At 41.8% G+C, this 25,259-nt stretch overlaps 1 protein-coding gene and 1 long non-coding RNA gene across 2 annotated transcripts in view; one reads left to right on the top strand and one right to left on the bottom strand.

The window, feature by feature from the left end:
• Positions 1–1,798: 1,798 nt before the first annotated feature.
• On the bottom strand, positions 1,799–22,963 carry LOC120581367 (uncharacterized). Its single transcript, XR_005647253.1, has 2 exons — positions 21,227–22,963; positions 1,799–2,255 (listed from the first exon to the last, which is right to left on the bottom strand). It is a non-coding gene; the product is annotated as an uncharacterized LOC120581367 (long non-coding RNA).
• Positions 22,964–25,094: 2,131 nt separating this feature from the next.
• The window catches only part of HSPA9 (heat shock protein family A (Hsp70) member 9), a 9,420-nt gene continuing 9,255 nt past the window's right edge, over positions 25,095–25,259 (top strand). The window contains exon 1 of the mRNA XM_039835930.1: positions 25,095–25,110. Within this exon, the coding sequence (XP_039691864.1) occupies positions 25,095–25,110 (16 nt within the window). The remainder of the gene's footprint in view (positions 25,111–25,259) is intronic.

The following is a 25,259-nucleotide window of genomic DNA, read 5'->3' as shown; positions in this document are numbered from 1 at the left end:
CAAACTGATAACTGGCCACTAAGAGACTGAAGGACAGGCAGGGTAGCATATACAGCATGGATGCGCTGGACAAAGGGACGATTCCCATCTCTGGTGGGACAGAGCTGGACTGCGTGAGATTTCACGGCACACAGTTTAAAACTTATGAATTATTTATTTCTGAAACCGCAGTTGACTGTATGTAACTAAAACTGTGGAAAGGAAAACTCTGGATAAGGGGTCTACTGTACTCCTCCTGGAGGGGCTGCCATTAAAAGTTTATTTCATCTTATCTCCTTCCAAATAGGGTTGCTCTTTCTTTCAGTCCAGACAAACATGATTCTTTCAACTACTCAGTCATTCAACAAGTATTTATTGGCTACCTACTATGAGCCAGAAACTGTTCTAGGTGAAAGGATATAATGGTAACAAGCAGAAAAGCACTCCGCTTTCATGAAGCTTGCATTCTAGTGGGGGAAGGTAGATAAGAAACGAGTAAATCCCAGAATGAATATCAAATAAGATGATATGATAGAGCAGGGATCAGCAAACTACAGCCCATGGGGCAAATTCGCTCACTATCAGTTTTGTAAATAAAATTTATAAATTAATAAAGAATGCTCAGCAGGGGCTTCTTTCTTTTTTCTCTTATTTGTATTTTTAATTAAGTTTTTGAATAGATAATATATTTAATGATTCTAAATTTAAAAGAGAAAATAGAAAATGACATACAGAGAAGCCCCTCTCCCAATTGTTTCCTAGCTATCCAGTTACCCTCCCTATAAGCAACAAATGTTAATTTCTCGTGCATCCATCCAGAGAAATTTATTCATATGAAAAGCAGATACATGTGTATAGTCTATATTTTCTCTGCAAGGAAGCTATTTTAAATGGAGAGAATAGGAAAGACTCGTAATTTAAGACGACTTAAATCATATGAAGGTGCCAGCCAGGCAAAGATCTCTGAGCAGCAGCTTCCAGGTTGTGAGAACAGATAGTACAAAGGCCCTAAAGTTAGACTGGACATGGCAGGTCCTCGGATGAGAAAGGAGGCTCATTTGCTGGGGGTACATTGGGCCAGAAGGCAGTGATTTGAGATATGCTAGAGAGAAATTAGGAAACAGAAAGAGGCTCCTCTTAAAGGCTCCCTAGTTGTCCACATACCCCTGCTCCTGAATCTCCGCCCTAAAGAGAGAAGTCATTCCTAGTACCTAACTCTAGTCTCTTTTTTACTATCCTCTTGACCTTGAAGAGGAGTCACTGTCTTTTAATAAAAGGATTCATCTGTATGTGCTGTATATATATTTATGAGCATGGAGAAGGGTATGGAGCAGGACAAGCGGATGAAAGGGGGAGTGGAGGAGGAGAACATGATTAGCATTTCCAGAGGCATGTCTTGCAATCAGAATTCTAAGGAGCTTGGTAAAGGCTTTGAAAAGATGGTGACTATAACCTAAATGGAGCAGATGGGTCCTTTCCTGATGGCAAAGACAGAGAGTAATAACTCTACACCTAGGGCTTTGCTTTGTAAAAGGTAGGGAATTCTCAACTTACGCAATAGCTGTGTGGCCAGAAATTTTCAATCTCAAAATTTTCTAGAGCACCTACTATGTGTTCAGTATCTTGGGGAAGGCAAGTGAACCTAGTCCCTACCCTGAAGGAGGGTATAATTCAACTAAGGAGAGAAAACTTGAGCTTGTGAAATAATGGTGATGCAAACTAGTTCAGAGAAGCTGGGAACCAACGTGAGCAAGAGCTGTCAAAGACATTCTCATGGGAAAGCGAATTGTGAGGTGAGTCTTAAAGGACAAAGAGGATCTGAATAAAAATGATGTCTTGATTAAAAATAGATAATGTGACTAAAGAGGACAGCAATTGCACAGTAAGCACTCAATAATAGGCAGCTTCTTTTCTTCTTCTTCTTCTTCTTCTTCTTCTTCTTCTTCTTCTTCTTCTTCTTCTTCTTCTTCTTCTTCTTCTTTTTCTTCTTCTTGTTATTATTGCTACTTAGAGTTTACAAAAACACCATCTCATACATTTTTTCATTTGATATTTTCAATAACCCTGTGATTGGGTAGAGCAGGTGTTACTGTTTCCACTTTACAGGTGGAGAAACTGAGGCTCAGGATGATTGAATACAATGCTCAAATCATAGAGTAGAAACTGAAACCCAGGTGCTTTAAATCTACATAGTGCAGGCTTCCTTCATTGTGAGGAGAGCAGCAGATAATTCAAGCAGGCAGAACAGCAGGAACCAGAGAAAGAAGCAGGGAGACCTGGTAAACCAAATTACATGTCAGTTGCACAAGGATCTCTCTCTCTCCTTCCCTCCCCTCTTCCTCCCTCCCTCCCTCCCTCTCTCCCTCTCTCTCTCTCTCTCTCTCCCTACAAGTTCTGCTTTCTCCCCAAGACAGACCCCCATATTCCCAGATGACACGTCCTGCCTGACTCAGAAAAAGGAAAAACTTATAGGTGGACAACCTCAACAGAGTTGGAAAACTGACCAAGAGAAATTCACCACTTCTACAATCTCATTAGCCCTATAGACCTACACACAGCATCAGACCTGCAGGTTGTCAATGGTAACTTACTAAGCCTGAGGCCTGAAGTAAATTAGGCTGTGTCTCAGAAAAACAAGGTTATGTTGTTCATATTAAGTATTCGAGTGGATTAAAATACCATCTGTTTTTCAAGTCCTTTCTTTTCTCAGGATCCTGTTGAGTGGCTGGAAGAGCTATCTTCCACACCCTTCGCTCAGACCCACCTGAGCATATCGACCATGTCCTGTCACTTTCCAGATGGGACTGACCGAGATCTGCCTGATGTCTATCAGAGCCTGGGGCAAAGGGCCTCAGTGACTGCCTTTAGAATGAGGCTGCCTTTCTGGGTTGCCCCTGGCAACCAAGCTGCTCCAGTGGCATCTCTTAGATGAGACTTGGGAGCTGGGGGGCGGGGTTGGGGGGAAGGGCAGGTTGCTGAACCATAGGAAGCAGAGAGCATGTCAGTCATTGTCCTTTCTTCTTCCTGGCCCCGGACTCCACTTTCCTGGTGAGTACAAGTGCTTTCCCCTCACCTGTCTTCCCCAGGTCAACAGGATCAGCCTGAGATTCTTCCTGAGGATTCTCTCTGAGGAATCTCCCTGAGGTTAGTGAGAACCTGTCCAGTTTGCCCTCTACCAAAGATCTGGGTACCCAACATGTCCTTGGCCATTTCCAGGCACACCACATGCCTTCAAATGACTAATACCTTTTGACCCTTTAAGTGTCAACATCCCTTTCTCTAGGAAGCCTACCCGGACTTGCCTCCTGTGCCCCAGGCAGGGATAGGTGCCGTGCCTTTAAAACCCTGCGTATCACTATATCATAGTACACATCGCCCTGCATGTATTCATCTGTTTTTCTTAGCTCCTTGAGCTTAAGGGCTGTGTCTTATTTTAGCACAGGACCTAGCATACTGGAGGCACAAAATAAATGTTTGCTGAATGAATGAGAATACAAGATTCTGACAGGAAACAGGAGAGGTGGGAGGGAGCTTTTCAAGCACTGGGTAGAGAAAGTAGCCCACACAGAGCACAGAGGGGTTCCAGAATGATTTAACTTCATCTAGAATGTAGGATACAAGGAGGGAGCAGAGAAGGTAGGCCGAGGTCAGCCAGGACAGTCTTGACTGCTGAATTAACACATTTAGGACAGGAGAGTGACAAGCTCAAAGCAGCATTTTAGGGAGACCGATCTGGCCAGGTGTGCAGAATGGACTGGAGCAGAGAGCCAGCTGGCAGGGAGACTAGTCAGGAGGCTGTTTTGACAGTCCCGACTCGACATGTAAAGGGTCTAGACAAGAGCATTGACAAGAGGAAATGAAAGCAAGAAATAAACCACCCAACTCTGTTGGATGGCTTCTTCATGCAGCCTAGGAACGTCAGCTACTGCCTGACCTCCGTTAATTAGCATCTTCTTGTTGCCATCTGATCTGACCACTGTGCACCTTTTGCTCTCTGCAGAAATCTCAGCTGCCATCCTAAGTGCAGCTATTACTTCAAGGGGACTGCATGGTGGTGGGGTGGACAGTAAGTATAAGAAAGCATTTCCCAAACCAGTCGTCCTGGACTAGTGGTCTATTGTATATTAGTAGGTATCTTGCAGAGAAAAAAATGAGTTCTCTGCTCAGATAATTTTGGGAAACTCTGGATTCAACAAAGAGCGAAGCCATTTCTTTACTGTAATATCTCAGGTGGACCATATACTCTCTGGTGTTTCTCAACCTTAAATGGCAGTGAAGCCTTTTTCACACCACACCCATTCACAGCTCCTAAAGGAGCACTCACAAAACAGCTGGAAGACTCTGAAATCAAATTTGTTTGTCTTGCCTCCTGCAGGACAAATCTGGACTCCATATGTCAAGCACGCTGCCTGCACACCCACCACCCTTGCTTAGAGGAGTAGCCCTACCTCAGAAGCTGTATAGAAGCTGCTTACAAGCTACGGCTTCTGAAGTCAGTTTACCTGGATACAAATCCTAGTTCTACCACTGAATAGTTATCTAGCCCCTCTGTGCTTCAGTTACCTTATCTACACCATGCGGAAAATATTAAAACCAACTTCAATGGGGTTATTTAGAGGATTATATTCAGGAGATAATCTGTGAAGAGCACTGAGCACTGTGCCTGATGCATAGTAATCCCTCATAAATGTGAGCTGCTCTTTTTATTATACGCAGACACATATTCTATGATGGGATTCCAAGCCCTCCAACCACAGCTCTGAACTGAAATAACCTGGTGAGGCCTGGTATGAAAAGGTGAGGGGGTCAGATGCTCTTTTTGAGGAATTAGGAGTGGAACATGGGGCTAAATGATTAATGGTAGGAGTAAAAGCAGAAAAGATCATAGACAGAGGAGCTGGGATATATGGTGGAGACATGAAGAGCCACACAGCAAGCAACTTGGTTCAGAATCTGCCCCTTACTCTCCATGCCTGGATTCCCATTTTCTGTTGTCCCTGTTTACCCTTCCTTTATCAGAGACGCATCAGGCCATAAGGCATTTTAAGCCAGTGGCTTCCTGGCTGGAGTACTACTACTAAGATCTGTTTCTCCCCACAGAACACTTCTGACACCAAATATGTGGGATTTTTTCTTATATAAACAACCAATTCTCCAACTTTCTGGATATCAGGTGTCCTATGATTTAATTCAATTCTGACACTAACTACCTGGAGTGAGCATCAGATCTCATAGGTCAAGGGCTCAGCCCCACAAGACTGCCTCCCAATTCAAATGCCAATCACAAGTCTCTGGCCTCCGGTACTTCTAACTAATAGGTCTATAAATTAAGGATTCCCATGACCCGCCCTCAGACGTAATAATTTGCTAGAACAGCTCAAATAACTAAGGAAATACTTTACTTACATTTACTGGTTTATTATAAAGGATATTATAAAAGATACAAATTAACAGCCAAATAAAGAGGTACATAGGGGAAGGTCCAGAAGGGGCCCAAGTGGACAAGCTTTTCACTCTATTAATTTGGGGTACACTGCCCTCCTGATGTGTGGATGCATTCACCAAACTAGAAATTCTCTGAACATTGTTATTTTGGGGCTTTTATGGAGATTTCATCACACAGATATGATAGACTATTTACTCAATCTCCAGCCCTTATCCTCTCCTCGAGGGTAGAGGGAGAATGAGGCTGAAAGTTCTAGGCTTCTAATCAAGACTTAGTCTTTCTAGTGACCAGCTCCCATCCTGATGCTATGTAGAGTTGCTTCATTAGAACAAAAGAGGCTTCTATCACCCTGGAAATTCCAATGGATTTAGGAAGTCTGTGTCAGGAAAAAAAGATTCTGTTATTGCCCCTGTCACTCAGAAACTTACACGGGTTTGAGGAGCTCTTTGTCAGAAACTGAGAATAACCAAATATGTATTTCCTATTATATCACAGGTAACACCTTAACAGGTGTTTACAGACTCCTAGTGCATGAGTAAGAAACTCATGTCACATCCTCCATTATAGGGGATACCACTTCGCCACATCATTTATTCTCCCTTCATCTCTCCTTGCCCTCAAAACACACATACATTTTCGGATGCCTACCTTGAACTCAACATTTGTCACACATTCCAAGGAGAGGCCATTGGATTTATTAGACAAAATGAAGGAAGCGGGGAATAATTTCCTCCACCAATAAAGCATTTTATAAAGTTCTTTTAGGCATATTACCTGATTTTGATAAAAGCTATCTGAGAAAGGTATTACTACCCCTATTTTAGAGATGAAAAACTAAAGTTTAAAGAACTCGAGTAATAGCTCGAAGTCACACAGCTATGTGGAGAAGAATCAGGACATGAACCCAGCACTTTTCACCCCTAAGCCAGAGGCCTATCCACTGTACCCTCCAATCTGGCCTCCACCCCAACTCAGAGTCAGGTCTGTACACTCAAGAATCATAACCTTAATCTTGTTTCAATAAATGGTGCTGGGAAAACTGGAAAGCTACCTGCAAAAGAATGAAACTAGACTGTTGTCTATCACCATACACCAAAATTAACTCAAAATGGATTAGGGGCCTGAATATAAGACCTGAAACAATAAATTGCATAGAAGAAAACATAGAAACCAAACTCATAGACCTTGGACTTAAAGAGGATTTTATGAATTTGACCTCAAAGGCAAGAGAAGCAAAAGCTAAAATAAGTGAATGGGACTATATCAAACTAAAAAACTTTTGCACAGCAAAAGAAACTGTCAACAAGGAAAAGAGAAAACCATCCAAATGGGAAAATATATTTGCAAGAACACCTCCAATAAGGGCCTAATATCCAAAATATACAAAGAACTCATACACTCAATAACAACAACAAAAAAACAAACGATCCAATGAAAAAATGAGCAGAAAACCTTAACAGACACTTCTCCCAAGAAGATATACAAATGGCCAACAAACATATGAAAAGATGCTCAACATGGCCAGCTATTAGGGAAATGCAAATCAAAATCACAATGAGGTGCCATCTCACACCTGTTAGAATAGTTGTTATCAACAAGACAAATAACAAATGCTGGAGAGGATGCGGAGAAAAAGGAACTCTAATACACTGCTAGTGGAACTGCACATTGGTACAGCCACTATGGAAAACAGTATGGAGGGTCCTGAAAAAACTGAGAATTGATCTACCATATGATCTAGCAATCCCTCTACTGGATATTTACCCCAAAGACTGGAAAACTCATATCTGAAAGGATATTTGCACACCGATGTTCATAGCAGCATTATTTACAGTGGCCAGGACATAGAAGCAACCGAAGTGTCCTACAACAAACAATTGAACAAAGAAGCTGTAGTACATATATACAATGGAATATTACTCAGCCATAAGAAGAGATGAAATACTGCCGTTTGCAACAACATGGATGGACCTAATGTGGAAGTAATTATACTAAGCAAAATAAGCCAGAGAGAAAAAGTTGAAAACCACATGATGTTCCTTATATATATGATATAAACCTAAAAGCAACAAATGAATAGGACAAACAGAGACTCATGGACATGGACAATAGACTAGTGGTTACCAGAGGGTAAGGGGGAAAGGGAAGCGAATGGGGTAAAAGGGGTCAAATATGTGGTGACAGAAAGAAATCTAACTATGGGTGGCAGTGAACACATAAGTACAATACACACACACACACACACACACACACAAATATATGTATATATATGCCTTACTATTAAATTATACACTTGAAACTTAATAGATTTTGTTAACCAATGTCACCATAATATAAACAAACAAATAAATAAAAATAAGGAAAAAAAGAACTTGCCTCTGGGCTGCTCATACTCAGTTCTGTATATTTGTGAGTAGGCAGCACCCTAAATACCTAGCTTTGACTCTGGAAGTGACTTTTGAGAAGAGATGAACTGGCAAGGGCATTTAGAGAGGCCAGAAGCAAAGTCTTGGATCAGAGCTGCTCAGTCCATTCTTGTTGCACACTCTCCTCTGGGGAATTCCCTAGCAGCTGTGATATAGTTGGGTTCAATATCCTGCCCTGATATAGTCTGACAGCAGCTAAAAGGCTAGAGTGGGAAGATACTAAGACTGAAAAATCCCTCAGTGGAAAAGAAGGTACTTTATTACCCTTTGTGTTCTCTGTGCACTAAGGATTCAGGAAATCTCAGGTGTCACGATTACCTGATAGGTTTTTGAGTCTCATTCATTAGCCACGGTTAAGCGAGACATCTCGACCTCTAGCCTTCAGAGAGGGCCTGAACCTAAGGACCTTCAGGCAGAAGATGGGTATCAGCTTCCTTTGTTTTTCTCTTTAGACATGTCCCTCTTCTCCTCCTGCAGTGGAACCAATTTCTTCTCACTCATGAAACAATCTCTGAATCCTGGGATTCACTCTACTTCTCCATTCCCCTCTCTTATCTTCATTCACCAGCATTATCACAGAATCTCTCAGAGGGCACCCCAAACCCCCCATGTTTGTATTTTCTGAATTCCAGGACCTACAATTTCTTTATCATATGGGGAAAAAAAGATATATCCCTTCTTATCCTCCCTATCCTGTGGGGATCCGAAGGCAGGTAGTTTGAGCCCTGATTCTACCCTATCCAAATTGCTATGCTTTCCAGCTCCACCTAAGCTGTCAAAACCTGGAATGTCATTCAAACTAAGAGAACCACATAAAGTTTCCCCCAGGGGACATCAGGAAAGCTCCAAGCTTTTTAGTGTTTCCCAGCATACACTCACCTCTCTCTCCCTTCTCGCTCGCGCTCGCGCTCACACGCTCTCTCTCTTCTCTCTATCCCTCCTTCCAAGGAGATGTCAATAAAGTCATCCATTAAATGCAGCAGCAGTCAGAGTGTTAGGCTGACTGGGCAGAGGGCCTGAACCCATTTATTCCAAACTTCAGCCCCATCACATATCTCAGGTTTTTATCCTTTCATTTCCACATTGTGCCTCAGCTAGGTCGCTAAATGCCAACTCCCGCTCCGAGAGCTCACATGCTTCCCTGGAGCATACACTGCTGCCTGCCTGTCCATTAGCCACAGAAGCAGTGCATGGAGACATGGGAGGGAGGATGGTGGGAAGGGTAAATCAGTACCTATGCCCAAGAAAACGTTGCTTAAAAAGCCCCAACTGTGGACTCTTTCTCTGACATTTGTCTATAGTTGTGACAATTTACTACAATGTCACAAAGTCTAAAGGCCACTCTCAAGAGGAACACTGCCTGTTTCTGAAGACTCTGGACCTGAAATCAGCATTCACCTATCACTGTTATCTGGTACCTGCCCTGTCTTCCACTGTAAGTTATTAGAAAGTCACATGCTTACAGCAGCAAAGCAATACCTTGAATTATAATATGGGAAAATCCCAGAGTATCAGCTGTGTATAATCTGGCAAATTGTGGGAACATAGCTCAGTCAAAGGGTGAAATTCTGGTACAGCGCAGGAGTCTGCCTGGAGCTCTTGGTTCTCCCTGCTTTTCCCAGCTCTCTTTGACCTATAATTCTCAGATAAGCTATTCCATAGATATTAGTTGAGTGTCACTATGTGCCAGGCTTCTTCTCTTGGCACAGCTCTTGGGTTCGTGGCAAGACTGTCTCTTCCTTATGATTCTCCAACATCCCTAGCTGGTTCCCTGGATATTATAACTAGAGTCTCCTCAAACCAGGTGGACTGATTTGATCCTTTCTTGAGCTGAGCTGGCCTTTATTCACACCTGAGTTTAGAAAGCACCATTCATAACTGACTGCTAAACCCATAATTTGTGTTTTGTAAGCACTCTTCATGTGAATGAGTTAGATGCGCTCTACAGGGGAGGTCCCTAACCCCTGGGCTGCAGACCGGTACCAGTCTGTGGCCTGTTAGGAGCCAGGCCACACAGGAGTTGAGTGGTGGGCAAGTGAGTGAAGCTTCATCTGTATTTGTGGCTGCTGCCTCAGCTCTACCTCAGATCATCAGGCATTAGATTCTCACTGGGCCCTGGTGCCAGAAAGGTTGGGGACCACTGCTCTACAGTTAAAGAGGAGAATAGATAATGGCCAAGGGGTAAGGACATGACCCAGGCCTAGCCCACCAAATTAATCCACACCTCTGGGCACATCAGAGAGGGACATATGACTCAAACCATACCAATCACATTCTTCTCTGGGCTTTTGTAGGAGATATGAGAAAAGACACATGCTCTCTCCCTCCAGAATGGTGAATTCTAAGGGTAGCACTGGTTTAAGGCTGCTGGTGGCCATCTGGTTGTCAAATGTGGAGAGCTTAAGAATGGAACAATACAGCAGCAAGCAAAGCCAAGTGATAGAAATAAACTACTACCTTGATGCACCATGCAAGTCTACTCTTCACTGCAGATATTTGAGAAGAAAGCAGATAGCTGTCTTTCAGTTGCCTATAAGATCCTTACACTACCTTTATTTTAGTCCCTGACAGAAAATATATGGAGAGAAAAGTTATGAAAATGGGTAAGCGTTATCCAAAATTCCTTTTTTCACTTTAAGATCTGAATGCAAGACCCATGATCTCTTGAGAACAAGAATCAGGAACCACTCTCATTTTGAAAACTAGCAAGTAAACTAAGTAAATTGCTAAAGAGGTTAGAAATATTTGAGGCATATCCCTAAATCTTTAGAAGCATATGGTTATTCATTTACTTTGCTCTCTCCTATACTTTTCCTGAGGCCACTATCAAAATAGATGGGCCAAAGTATGTCAGTGGCATGATAGGACCAAGATAGAGTATGTCAGGAGAGAGTTTTCTACCCCTTTGCCTACTCCATTCCTTCCTATCCTCAGTGTTAGTGGAAAGGAAGTTAAATTCTAAGAGGTTACCAAAAGCAATAGGAATTGTCTTGTGGAGACGTTCTTGAAAGAATCTACCTTCATCCTCCCAAGATAGAACCAGTTCCAAATCTTATAGGCTCTGATGATAAGGCCTGAACTAAGAGGTTCAGGAAGCAGGAGGTAGAAAAGGAAGATGGAAGGAAACCAAAGGGAACTATTACAAAAAAGAAAAGCGAAAAAGAATCTCCCAAGAACAAAATAGCATCATGAGGAAACCTACCTGAGGTTTTGCTGAGGGGTGGCAAAACCTGAAGATATGAAGCTGCCCTATCAGAGCAGGCAGTTCTCTAGGCAGGTACCGGGATTCTCCTTTCAGAGAACTCTGGACCCTGGTCTGGAAAGTGTGGAAGCTGGCTGGCTCCCAAATCAGAGTGCAGACCTGCCTGATTGACTCTGCTGTCTAGTCATGGCTCAAGGGTTCTTGCAGTCAAGATGCTTCCATAATTGTTTAAGCCCATGGAACTTCAGCCTGTGGCTCTATGCTAACAAGGCTATTTAAACCCTTGCTGTCAAAGAAAGTACAGCTGTTTTCCAGATGCCTGTTGAAGAAGCCATCTATTCCTAGAACACATCCTCATCTTCTTTCTCAGCAGAACTTTATTCCTCTACACTTTTTGGACACAGGAATAGGGGCTGTTATTCGTAATGTTAATTATAACCAGGCATTAATCATCATCACTATATTCACAAAATACTATACAGTCATTTGGGTTGCTCACTATTGTACTACTTGAGAGAGGTGCTGTCTTAAGTTGGGTTCCCCAAAAGCAGAGCTTGAGACAAAATTCAAGTCACATGATTTATCAAGGTGTACCCTCAGGAAGAAGAGAATAAAGAAAGCAGGAAATGGTAGAAAAGAAAGATGTGGTCACAGTTTTGTGTCTGGTTTCAGCCTGATCCAACAGGGGAACTTGGGAGCATGAATAGCACCAAAGAATTGATCCTTCCTTGAGGTAAAAGGGCTGGTCTTTGTCCCCCTTGGCTAAAAGCTGTAGGGAGGTACAGAAGGGGTTTTCCATCCACCAAAAGCAATTTTCTGGAGAAGGGAAGGCATCTGTGAGCCACTGGAAGCCAAAACAGCAGCTGGGGAAATGGATACTTTAATGTGGTAAAGGAGATTTGGGCTAGGTACCAATAGCATCCTCTAAGAGCTACTGTATTAGTCAGCTCTGGTTGCCATAACTAACTACCACGGACTGGGTGGCTTAAATTTATTTTCTCACAGTTCTAGAGGCAAGAAGCCAATATAGTTGAGTTCTTGAATGGGTTTTCTTCCTGGCTTACAGAAGGCTGCTTTCCTGCTATGTGCTCACGTGGGGTGGGTGAGGTAGTAGAGGGTAGATAGCAAGCCTCTGGTGTGTCCTCTTATATGAGCACTAATTCCATCATGACAGTCCAGTCCCACTCTCATAACCTGATCTAAACCTAATCACCTCCCAAAGGCCCTTCTCCAAATACCATCACATTGGGGGTTAGGACTTTAACATATGAATTTTAGGGGGACACAATTCAGTCCATAACAGCTTCCATTTTATAAACAGGGAAAAGAGACAACTGTTACCCAATTTGTTCAATAAGAACCATTTCTCTCGTACCTACACTCTTCCAGAATTCCATTCATTGATGCAGAAGAGATAAATTAAATCCTGACAAGCTGAGTCAGGCTAAGATCTTCCAACAGTTTCTCTTTTCCCAGTCTCGGCAGGCGCTGCTTCTTGCCCTGGGAAAGTCAGGCTGTGATTGTTTGCAAGCCTCTGTCCTCAGTAAGTATTCTGTAGGTGACAGCAGAGGCATGTGTGTGTGATCCTACCCAGCTCAGGCTTTGAAGCTCAAAAGCAGAACCATTGACATTCTCTTCAGTAGCAGACAGTTCTCTTCATCCTTTGTTAGTCTCATTTTTCCTCCCTCCTGACTTTTTCATCAAGAGCAGCAGCTTCCTTGTTCTTAGAACTTTTTCTTCTCTTCAAAGAGCTCCGGGCTCCTGGGAGTCCTATGGCCATGAGACTTGCCAGATACCTCTGGATTCCCAATGAAGAACAGACTGTGCTGCCTGCACTACGGCTAAGAACCCAAGCATCCCCAACTCCCCTCACTTCAGGATTGAGCAAAGGACTAGCCAGGAAGCCACTTTCCTGGGCAGTCTGCAGTGGTTAGGCCTTGGGTTGAGGAGGCTATTCTGCTGAGTACCCAAATACACCTCTACTTCTGGATTTGGATTATTTAGATAGAGGAAGTAAGCTTGGAGAGTCACAGGCCCTGCCCTCAGAGAGATGAAATCCATCCACTGCCCATCCTCCATTTTACAGCCCCTTTCCATTCTCTTAGGAAAAGGTGGGGAAGACTCTCCATTTCACAGAAGGGGTCCTGTAGGCCTGAGAGAGCAGAAAAAAGTTCTCAATGACAGTGCCATTCATACCTTCATTATTTATTAAGAGCTGCCACATACTCAGCTGTGTGGTGAGTTCTTAGAAAATAGGAAGAAGTAACCTCAGGGAAGCTTAAATTCTACTACTGGCCTCAAAGTAAATTTCTTAAGCAATCTACAGATTTTAGTAGGAGGGACTCCAGTGCCTGCAATTCAAATAGACAAGAGTGAGTTAGGCAGATGGTAATTCAGCTTCATTGTCTAAACTTTCCTCTTAAGGTTGCCCTTTCCCACTAAGAGCCATTGGTTGTATTCCTAGGTGTGAGGGGATCATGCCATATTCTCCCACCCCCCAGGACTTAATTCTGTCATCTCTATTATCTATCTTCCTTTCTCTTCCGCCCTATAGTTATTTCAAGCATATAAGCATTCACTCCATACAATTTCTTCTGCAGTAACTCCAGAGAGGCACATGAAAACAACTTTCCCAGGATCGTATTTTACCAAACTCCTCTGAGGCCAAGACAACAGTTATGGCAATAGGGTACAATCATTTGTATTCATTTCCCTGTCTCCTCTGGCCACAGGCTGGGCCCGTACCACCCAGTATACCAGCCCAGGTAGGCACAGAGGCACACAGACAAGGACTGCTACTCCATCTGCTGGCTTGACAGCAGCTCCAGAGCCTTTGAATTCCTTACAAGGCAGGCTCTGGCTCTAAGCCAGGCGACCAAGATGTCTTTCACCATGATAGAGTAAAAATATTCAGCCATTTTGTCAAAAGTGATGACATCCACCCCTTGTACCTTAAACCCACAGTCACAGACACAAATACAGCTGGAAAACACAGAGCCAAGGATAATTGATCCAACAGGAGCTGGCTCTGATCTGGGCAAGCATTGTATTAGTGCTATTACAGGGAACTAATAAACCAAGGTGGGGATGGGAGGGGTTAGGATGAGGTTTAGAAAAATGCTAATGAAATTAGGCATTTTCTTTTCTTCTTTCCATCAAGCCCCTCATTTCTACTTCCTTTCTTTATGAAAAATGAATCCTTTGCAGATTATTTAACTATTCCCCAGGGCCTGTAATCCATCCAGAGTCATCTTTATGCTCACAGTTTCTTATTTATCTATTCTTACTGAGGCAAGGAAAGGATGGACATTCATTTTATAAATGAGAACAATTAAGCTTCCTCAACAGAAGAGAGAAGGATAAAACGATATTACCTACCTTTACTCAGAAATTAATTATTTGGTTCCTAAAATCCCTGTTAACTATAGTAACTGCATGGTTTTATTTGGAAGTTTCAACAGGCTCCACTATTTAGTATCCATATCATACCAAAAAGAGGTGCCAGTAAATATGCAAGTTTTCATAGAAAGCAGTTGAAAAAGTAAATTCTAAAACCCTCACCCACATCAAGGGGGAAAATAAGCTGTTAGATATTAAGAAAGTTTTTGAAACAGATTTATTTCATGAGAAGTGTTGGTATGCTATGGGTACCCCCTTCCAAAGAAAAAGAGAGGTACCTGCATCTTACCATAAGCCTAATGAGAAGGGCAGCGTGGACCAATTTCTGGCTCTAGCTCAAGAAATATAGGGGCCACTGTATAGCCAAGCAGCTACTTTGCAATGTTGGAATCTGCCCATAGTCTCAGAGCATGTGTGAGCAAAGAACCTGTCTCATGCAGAAACTGAAAACGAACTGTTGAATTATCAGGGGCTATAGGGGAAGAAAGCAGCTGACAGAGGAGAGTTTACTCATACAGGTCAAGCGTGTGTGTGTGTGTGTGTGTGTGTGTGTGTGAGCGTGTGCGCGCACGTACACATACTGGGGAGTACAGATCTCTGAAGAACTGACAAAAGTGCCCCAGGAGTAAGTCAGATTTAAACACTGGCCTTTCCTGCAGAGCACAGAGCTAACTTCAGCAATGTGAGACAAGGAAAATATCTCCTGCCACCTCTTACTTCCTTTCTCTAATACTGGGAGGGTCAGAAACTTCAGAGAAGAAAGAAGGATCACATCCTCTCTCTTCACTTGCCAGCAAGACCTAGATGAGAGGGACAAATAGCTTAATCTTGAAAAACTTTGGAAACATTGGCAATACCTGGACTGAACATGTTAAGTACCTAATCAAGATCATGTTTTACTAAGTAAAGTGACTGTAGGGCTTCCTAATACCTGTAAGAAAAGCATATTTCCAGGAGCAGAAACCATCTCTACTGAGCAGAGTTTAAAGGAACAGTGGAAGCCAAAAACAAAGTTTCTGTTGTGATTATACCCTATGAGTCCTGCTTGTCCGTTACAATGGTAAAAGCTGTTCCAGTTACAATGGTAAAAGTTGTTCCTTAACCTTTGTTTCAAAAAGTAATAAAAACACCACCAAAGGCATCATAACAAGAGGAACGACTGTCGGTTGTTGGAGCTAATGGTTCTCCTTTGCTTAACAACACTCTAATGTCCTTGTGGAAAATGAGGCCTTATGGATTCAAGCTCTGCCCACTTACCCGCCCTCTTCTTAATTTCCCGAAGCTTCCTATTTACTCCTTCTGTTACCCTGCAAGTATTTGCCACAGCTCTAGGCAAAGCTACATTTAACAATGTCCTAGAACCTCCTGTGCTGTCTTAGCCCTTGCCCCACACCCTGCCCCTTACCTCCCACCCATCCTCAGGGAAAACATGAGGAGTTAGAAGTTATCTCTATGGTTTCAATCAGTCTCCTCCATGGTAACACGGCTATCTTTCCAATTTTTCCTCCTGATTTTTTTTCCGTAGTCAGTAGGAGGCGGGGAGAGAGACATCCACATACATTCACATGCAAAGCACTATACAAAGAAAATTATATATATGGATTCTCTGCCCTCCAGTAAAGTATAACTTAAGACAGCTAACATTAAACAGACAAGTATGAATGTATAAATAACAGAAAAGCAGCAGTAAACCACTACATGAATGAACAGCAAGAGAAATGCATGCTTGAGATGAAAAGCAGAGTCCGTCAGTCAATGGACGTTTACTGAACAGCTACTAGGTGTCAGGCATAGGGCTAAGTTCTGGCAATAAAATTTTAAACAGAATAGACACAGTCCCTGCACACATGAAGCTTTCAAAATACTGAAGAAGATAAATACTAAACAAATGTTTACTGAGTAATAGTTTAATGAATATAAGTGCATAAAGCACTATGGAAGATAGCATGCAGAACTGGTCTGGCATTAGGAATCTAATCCAGTTTGGGGGTTAAAGAAGCTTCCCTAACACAAGTGACATTTAAATTGGGACTTGAAATAAGGTTAGACAAATAGCTGGTGGAGAGTAGAGTGATCTAGGGAGAAGAAAGGGCATAGGGGAAAGCAGAAGCAACACATTCAAGGAACTGAAAGAAGGTCTGTGTGGCTGGAATGAATCTGTCGAGCGAGAAAGGGGCCAAGTTGAGGAGGCTGAAGGGATAAGCAGGAAGCTGGAGAATTTTAAATGTTGATTGGGAACAAAGCAAGTGAAAACTATAGGATCAAAGATTTGAAAGATTGAAGGAACTTAAAGATATCTAGTCCAACTCCCCAGATGATGCTGGAATCCTCTCTGCCTGGTTCCTGTCACTGGATCAACATAAATGGAGGCCAGATAGGGCTTGGCACGGAATCACAGGAGGCTGATATAGAGAACAAGTGAAGTATCCATGAAGCCCCAAGGGCTGAGGCAGGAGGGCTCTTGGTTCCATTTCTCCATCCCCAGTGCATAAGTTGGAGCTTTCCACGTGATCAGCCTGGTTACTTGTGTGAAGACACCTTTATGGGATTGGTCAAGGAGATGCAGATAGCAACCATTTGTATTTATTCACTATAGCTTGGTGGGAGGAGAATTATTCCAAGCAGGTGTCAAGGAGGTCTAGTTTGTTTAAGGGGGCTTGGCTAGTTTGCATTCATGACAGAGAAACCTATTGTTGTAGTCCAGGCAAGGCAAGGCAACCTGTGGAGAAGTCAAAAGGCAGCAAGGCCAGAATGCCCACCACCCATTTACTGACTCATTTACTCTAAGAGTGGAATTTGTTCATCACTGTTAGGGCAAATGCTTCTTCTTCTGCTGGAGGCAGGACAAGGAGGCTACTCCTTGGTAGTACAAATCAATAAAATACTTAGATTTTTACATCAGTGATGAAACCTGGCCCCTTTTCCCTTTCATTTTCCTGCTTCCCACTTTATGACAGGGTTGGGTGTGCTCAGGAAGGGTCCCAGGTCCATGTTATCATTATTATTAATCAGCATTTAGTAAACACCCACACTATGAAGAATCCTATGGTGCCTCAGGATATAAGAAAGTGAAGATCTCTGCACTTGGGAGGCTCACAAATCTAGAAAAGGAAGGTAGAAACATGCACCAGAAGATAAACCATAACCTCAGATACCAAATGGACGTACAGAAAAGAGCCAGGCTTTATGAAGGATGAGATCACTGTGGAATGAGCTAACATTCAAGCTTTCTGAAGAAGCTGGCACTTGATCTGGGAGTCGCATTGGAGTCAAGTATGGTAGGAGGTGGAAAATCGTGCAGGGTGGATAGGAGTAAAGGAATAGGGTAAAGCCAGGGGTAAAGCCAGGAGCTTCTGACAAAGGAATAATGGGAAATCAGATTTGAAAGAAAGAAAATCATGAAAAGCCCTGATGGTAGACTAAGGCTCTTGGAGCTTTGATTTTATTATGAAGACAGTAAGAAGCCACTGAAAGTTTCTGGACAGGAGTTTTAGAATAGCTATGCTAGTTGGAATGTGCAAAATAATTTAAATGGAGGAGAGGGACGGAGTTAAGAGAAAAAGAAAAAAGAGAGGGGGTGGGGAGACAGAGAGAGAGAGAGAGAGAGAAGGCAATGAAGCCAATTAGCAGATCAGCATATGGAAGGATTTGATAACTTTTAAATTTTCTTCTTTTTTTTCCTGAAAGAACTGGATTACAGATATTTCCCTTAACCCCTCGTGGAAATTTAAGGAAAAGGAAATCAAAGTTTTGGTTGTAATGATAGGGGTTCAAAAAACCATTAAGATTACTGTAAAAGAGTACAATAGAAGCTAGAGCTTGAGGAAACCATCCTCAGAGCAGGGAAGTACTCCAAGCAAACTAGAAAGAGATTTCCCTGGGTTGCTGATGAAGATGAGTTTGTAGGACCTGGAAATGGCCTTGCTCCCTGGCAGCACCTGAGGAGGGAACATAATAGAGAAGACTGGCTGTATGATGCAACTAGGAGACAGGACCCCAGGCTGCAGGGTTCACAGCCTTGCAAAAGATTCCTGTGAGTTAAGGAGAAGAACAGCAATCAAAACCTGGACTGGAAGGGGTGGTGCAAATGATGAAATAGCAGGTGTCTGAGCAATAAGCAGCAACTCAGAGCCCTCTCTAATCTCCTGGCAAAATATAAGATCCTGGAACCACAACTCAAGCCTGAAAATGAGAAATAAATGAGGTTACATTTCCCACAAGTCAGCTGGGATAGGAGCATATATTACAATTTATCTTTATTTAAGATTATAAATAAATGTGATACTTCCTATACACATGAATTTATAAACTGAGAGTCATACCTGCTATAATTGCTACAGTTTAAGTGTGAAAAGATGACACCTAGATCAGAATGATTGCAATGAGAAGACAAAGACATAAAAGTCCTAGAGATATAATGCAGGAATAAAGAACAGAACTTGATCTACCCAGAATCTACAGAAAATCCCAGGACAATGCAGGAAGTTTCTACTTGCCTCTGTCACTCTAACCGTAGGCATCCCTGTAGGGGACTTAAGTAAGTGCTTTATGCATTAGTCTTAGCATTTATAAATTATGATGAAATGCAACTTTAAAAACCTTGGTTCTCTCTCAAGGCTTTATGTTAGTGCTCAAGTATATAGGGTAATAAAAAAAAAGGATGAGATTTAGTCATTGAGTTTCTACTTTGTGTCAGATATGGTTGGTACTAGCAATACCTAAATGAAAACTTCTTGTCCTTGAGATGATCACAATCTAGTGGGAGGGATGGACATGCTGATAAATAATTAAACTCTTTTGTGTATGTCAAAACAGAACTGTGGATAAATGCTCTAGAAGCACAGAGGATAAAGTGACAAGTTCTCCCTCAGGAAGCCAGAGAAGACTTTACAGAGGTGAGATCTAAATGGGTTTTACAGGATGAGCAGGAGCTTAACATTTGGATTAAAAAGAGAAGAGCATTCCAGGTAATGGGAAATGTATACACAAGGCATGGAGACATAAAGAAATAGTGAGTTTGCAGTAGAGGATGGGGAGAAGGGATGAAAAGAAAGTTGGAAGAATGAGCTTCCTAGTAGTTTCACAAGATTAAATTACAAAGGTCATATTAAGTGATTCTGCAAACTCACAGTTTAGGACCTATTTCTAGGCCTCAGAGTTGGGATTCATCGAGTTAAGCGGGATTATCTCGTCAAAGAAGAAAGCCTGATGGTACTCAGTGGAAAAGTTCTTCTATCTGAAATTGGCCCCTACAATCTTGAACCAAGGGCACACTACCCACATGAGGAGCACAGGAGGGGTAGCTGTTCACATATCCATACCAAAAGAATTTCTGTGATTCTCCAAAGAGAAGTCACATGCCATCTGGAGTACGGGCCCTGTGCTAGAGACTATGCAAAAGGATACGGACATTTAAATGGAGGAGAGGGACGGAGGAAAGGGACGGAGGAAGGGGACGGAGGAAATTTTGCCTAAAAGCCTCAGGCAAAATTTCATTTTTCTATTTTTCTGTTTAAAGACATCTCCTAAAGCACTTGCATGTTTTCCTTCTTTAATAATAGCCACCCTCATAGCTTTTTCATCTACCAAATGAGCAACTTTCAGACAATACATTTCAGTTTAAAAACCATATTCCAGGAGTCTGGATAAAAGCCTGAGAACTTAGAGAGGCACATCACACTGCACAGCCTTAAGTTTCTGTCCTGGGAATCACTTTGCTTCAGGCCCTACTCCTTCCCCTTTTTTGGCCTGAAGACACAGGCAATGTGGAAATAGGCTATGTTTGCCTCAGATCCATGGTAACTCCATGTAAAATATGGCCCAAGAAGAAAATACCCCAAAAAACTTCAAAAAGTTTTTCTTAATAATTGCCTCAAGATTTACTGAAACATCTAAATCTTATTTTTAGCATATTAAAAATCTAGATTGCAAATGTACGGGTTATATATTTTGTGGTAAATTTCTGGCAGAATTCAGGGATCAGGAAAGAAAACATATATTACTGATAGATTCTTAGAGTGAAGAGATCCTAGAAAACTGACTTCAACTAAAAAGAGAAAGATAATTTGGTTTTACTCTTCAAATAAAAAATATATTTGATTTTGAAAAACAATCATCGATACTTACATTTTTGTGTTTAACAGCCACCTTGAAATTGGTCTGCCTAAAAGGAGAGCATGATTCTGGGCTACTTTAGCATAAATGATTTATTACATTCGTGAACTTGGCAACTACATCAGTTTTTCTAAACCTGGCACTCAACACTACCTGCATGTTAAGCGAAGATTTATGATTTATAAAACTCAACTCATTATGCAGAGGTACATGAATTGTCTTATATGTGCAGTCTGTAACTCCCAAGACAGATAAGGAGGCAGCTATGTCACAGAATTTATGGCTCCTTCCTGCTAAAGCTGATAGTTTGGAGAAAAACTAAAGAAATAACTGACCCTTTGGAGAAAAATAGCTTTAGCTAATCATTACACCCCCAAATGATGAACGGGCTATAGCCCACCACTATATCTTACAGGAACAAAGAAGCTAACAGTGAAAGTCACTTTAATCACAGAACTGAACTATGTCTACATTTTGAACACAGCAGTAATAGACAGAATCTAAGTGACTCTTTGGAAATATCAAGTACTCTTTCAGTTTAATTCCGCCCCCCCGCCCCCCGCCGCCCCCGTTTGGTATCTGAGACCTCTTGCTGAGATTCCTCATCAAGTAACCCAGCCAGACCCACAGACATGAACTTCAGAGAAGAGAATTCAATACCTTGCTGTGCCCAATGGCTTCCTGCTTGCACCCTCAAAGTGAAGAAAAGTAAATTTTGGTTAAGGTTCTGAAATGCAGCTTGTTTTCAGAGATATTTTAGAAATGCAGCAAATCTCTCCCTGTACCCTACAAAAAAGTAGAAGCACAGAGGATTCAGTGGAATAAACATGAATCCCAAGAAAGAATGAGATTATATAGACAGCCATTAAAAATGACAAGTATATGGGACCAGACTGACAAGCAGATTTTTAGACAAGATAATGCTAAGCATTAAAAGCAGAACATTGGGGGTGGCTCCATAGTGCAATGGTTAGCACGTCTGCTTTACACGCAGAAGGTCCTGGGCACGCCTTCAGAGATCCAGTTCTTAAGGGGAGACAGCGACATCCGTAGGTCAGGGGTGAAAGTGAAGGGGGGCGAAATTGAAGAGGGGAAAAAAATAAAGGCCAAACACAAAAATGATAAGCACATATGCCAATTAGAAAAAGGTAAAATGACAGAAAAAATGTTGTTTCCAGCCTAGAGATTTTCAGTAGTGTGTGTAAAACCAAGTGAAAAACAATGAAATTCTAAGTACCTTATTTTCAAATATCCCTATTGATCAGGAAATAGACACATATACGTGGCTGCTAACTGCCCTAAGTGCAAGAAGTATCCTATTCCTCTCTCCTCCACAGAGCTCTCTAAACATCATTCCACCCTTCCTGGCCTTTGAGAGTATAGAACGCCGGCACTCAAATCCCTGAAGGCAACAGAGGAAAGCTGAAAATGTAAAAATTCTTCAAGTAGGGGTAGGACAATTAGTTGGAAAAAAAGGAATGTGGGGAGCTCACTTCCAATTTTAATAACTAATTATTAAGTCACTTGATTTCTGAAATGTGTCTGAGACTTGTCAAGTCCTGACTTTGGGCTCTAATAACACCTTAAGATGTTTGCTTGTCCCAATGTGGTTTCTCTAACTCATAGAAATGATGCTCTACTCACAAAATGGTACCACCGGGCAAGAGAGTAATATCAAAAAACCACAAATTATGCATCGGGAAAAGTAAAGCCTCTTTGACCTCTGAAAATATATGCAGGAGCAGAGTAGTTGCATACGGAATAACTGCATTTGGGTTCAGGAACTCATTTACTATTTCTCATTAAGCTACCTGTGGACACTTACCCACTCAAACACAGGTGCTGTTCTCCAAGGCTCTGGGTACCAGCGTTCTATTGGCTACCTTTAATCCTGAAAGCGACCTCCCCAGCTTAGACCAGGGAATTATGCTATAAATGGAATGAGAGAGAAGTGGGCAAGCACCATACACACATACACAGCAGCCTGGGCAGAGCATATTTCCTTCTGGGAAGCTGCGCAAAGCTGCAGAGAGAATACGCAGGGTGGCCTCATCTACAGCCTCTGTGGAGTCACCATTATACTGTGTTACGCTTTGAAACAGTTCATTATTCTATGGTGGAAGACAGGTGTTCATCAGACCCATGGCAGCTATCATGCTCACAGACTCCCCCTTTTCTTCTGAAGGGGTTCACAGGTCTCCTTCTAGGTAAGTTGCTTGCTTCACACCAGTGACTCTTGAGACAACTTGGTACTTTTCTGTGCTTTTACTCTGCCCAATAGTGCCTATAGGGATGGTGTAGTTCAAGCCACACAGAAAGGTAGGAAGGGTGATGAAAGCAGCCCCGGGGATACAGTGGGGTACGGGAAGGAAATCGTCAAATGTATTTATAATTATTTTTATCTTTTCCATTTTTATTTTCTGTTTTTATATACGTTTAATAATAATACTATATACATATACAGTTGACCCTTAGACAACACAAATTCGAACTGCACGGGTCCACTTATGTGTGGATTTTTTAAAATAAATACTGTAAAAAAAAAGAAGGTGAAATGTTTTAGAGAAAGTTAAAAATAAAATAAAATAAATACTGTAAATGTATTTTCTCTTCCTTATGATTTTCTTAACATTTTCTTTTCTCTAGCTTACTAAATTGTAAGAATACCGGAAATAATATATATAACAGACTAAATATGTGTTAACTGTTTATGTTGTGGGTAAGGCTTTCAATCAATGGTAGGCTATTCATAGTTAAGTTTTGGGGGAGTCAAAAGTTATACTCAGATTTTCAACCGCACAGGGGGATGGTCAGTGCCCCAAGCCCCAAAATGTTCAAGGGTCAATAGTATATAAAGACATAAATATACACCTAATGGAGGTATGTGCTCAAATATTTTTCTAATAGGAACGTGTAACGAAAAAGTATGGAGATAAGACACCATGGTGCTTGGGGTGTTTCTAAGTGAGGTGTGGTCCTAATCCCCATGCGACTCCCATCAGAATACCCTGTGGAACCTGTTAAACATGCAGATTCCTAGACTCACCTCAGATCTACAGGATCTGAATCTCTAGGAGTAGAATGCTTAAAGAGCTCCCCAGTCTGATGCCTACCAGAGTGTGGGAACTACTGCAATAGAAGGATTAGAGATGCAGACATAAGGAAGATGAGCTATAGAAAGGGCAGGGTTAGTGCAGACAAAAATATCAGAAGTCAGCTTCTGAGGGGAAGACCTGTAACTGGCGCTATAGACAGGTTCTCCTGGGACCTGACCAAGGAGGAAGAGCCACCCTCCTTGTTCTTCCAGAACTCTGGCTCTATGAGTATTGCAACGATGCCTGTACTTCCCCTACTAGCCTTCAATTAAATCCTCATTACCTAAGGAAACCTGGGCACTTCCTTTCCCGATGGTTGGGGAGCAGGGGTAGGGAACCTTAAAAACCAATGGCCCTTCACATAGAGAGAACATGTAATCCAGGTGAACTGAAAAGATAGCCGGCATAATTTCACTAATCATGTACCTTAAAGAGCAAGGATAAGGTAGAAGAGAACATATGGGACAAAGTTGTCTGTAAGCATTTTTAAAAGGTTCTATACTGATTGAATGCTTAATGTGAAATCATGTGGGTGATTTCTAAAAAGCACACCAAGTAAAAAAAGAAGGCTGTAGAGCAGAAGCTAACACTGTCTGTGTGACCTTGGGCAAATCACTTATTCTCTTTGTTCCTCATCTATTAAATAAAAGGTTAGACTTTAAATGATCTAAGGTCCTTCCTTAGAACTTAAATTTGGACTCAACTCTTAGCTCAGGGTTCCTTTTACATACCATGCTGCTCAAGGATAAATTTAAATTCTGGCTCTTTAAACTAAAAAAATCAGAAAAGACTCCCACATCATTAGGAATTAACTATTAAATGGATCTCCACGAGAGCAAATCTCTGCTTTTGTCAGCCTTACCCCCTCCTCCCCAAATAGAGACTTCATACATATGCCCTTGACCTATCCAATAGCCAACTGTTTTTAAATCCTGAATGAAAATCCAAAGTGAGGTTAATTGACTGATTTTTACCCTGTGCAATGAGATTATTATCACTGGTATATAAATGTTCTATCTAATGAAAATGACATTTTATTTTGATTTATAGTTGCCTCACTTTTCTTTCAGGGTCACCTTTATTTCTTTTTTCTCCTATCAGAGGAGGGCAGGTTGTCGGGTTACCAGGTATTCTATATGAAATGAAACCTGCTAATTGTCACCACCCCTGGGGACAGAGACATCACCTAAAAAAAAAGACACCACCTGACATACTTCTTCCTACCCTTCACTGGAGCAAGCTCTGTTGAATCAGGCTTGCATGGAGTGACACTGTGTAATGTACTCCAATATAGTGTAGCTAATGCCAAAATGGAAAAGTGGGAACTGTCTCCTGAATTCTGCTACAGGTACATGAAAAATTCTGAGAACAAAAGTGACAAATCCCTGCAATATGCCTCATTTTTATTTCATAAAGATGGAAGGGGCCACAGCATGATATTCATCTTTGGTAAGACTGAATAAAACATCACCTGAGTCATCAGTTTAAAGAGACTTTGCTTTAAAAATATAAACTTGATCCTATGAGTTATATTACAGATTGAGCTTTCTTTACAGCGGTTTGGGAACCTAAACTACTTAAAATAAAAAATAAATAAA

The sequence above is a fragment of the Pteropus medius genome, unplaced genomic scaffold, assembly GCF_902729225.1.
Source record: "Pteropus medius unplaced genomic scaffold, Ma_sr-lr_union100, whole genome shotgun sequence".
Taxonomy (NCBI): domain Eukaryota; kingdom Metazoa; phylum Chordata; class Mammalia; order Chiroptera; family Pteropodidae; genus Pteropus; species Pteropus medius.
The sequence above is the reverse complement of the archived record's forward strand: the minus strand, read 5'-3'. Positions and strand labels throughout refer to the sequence as shown.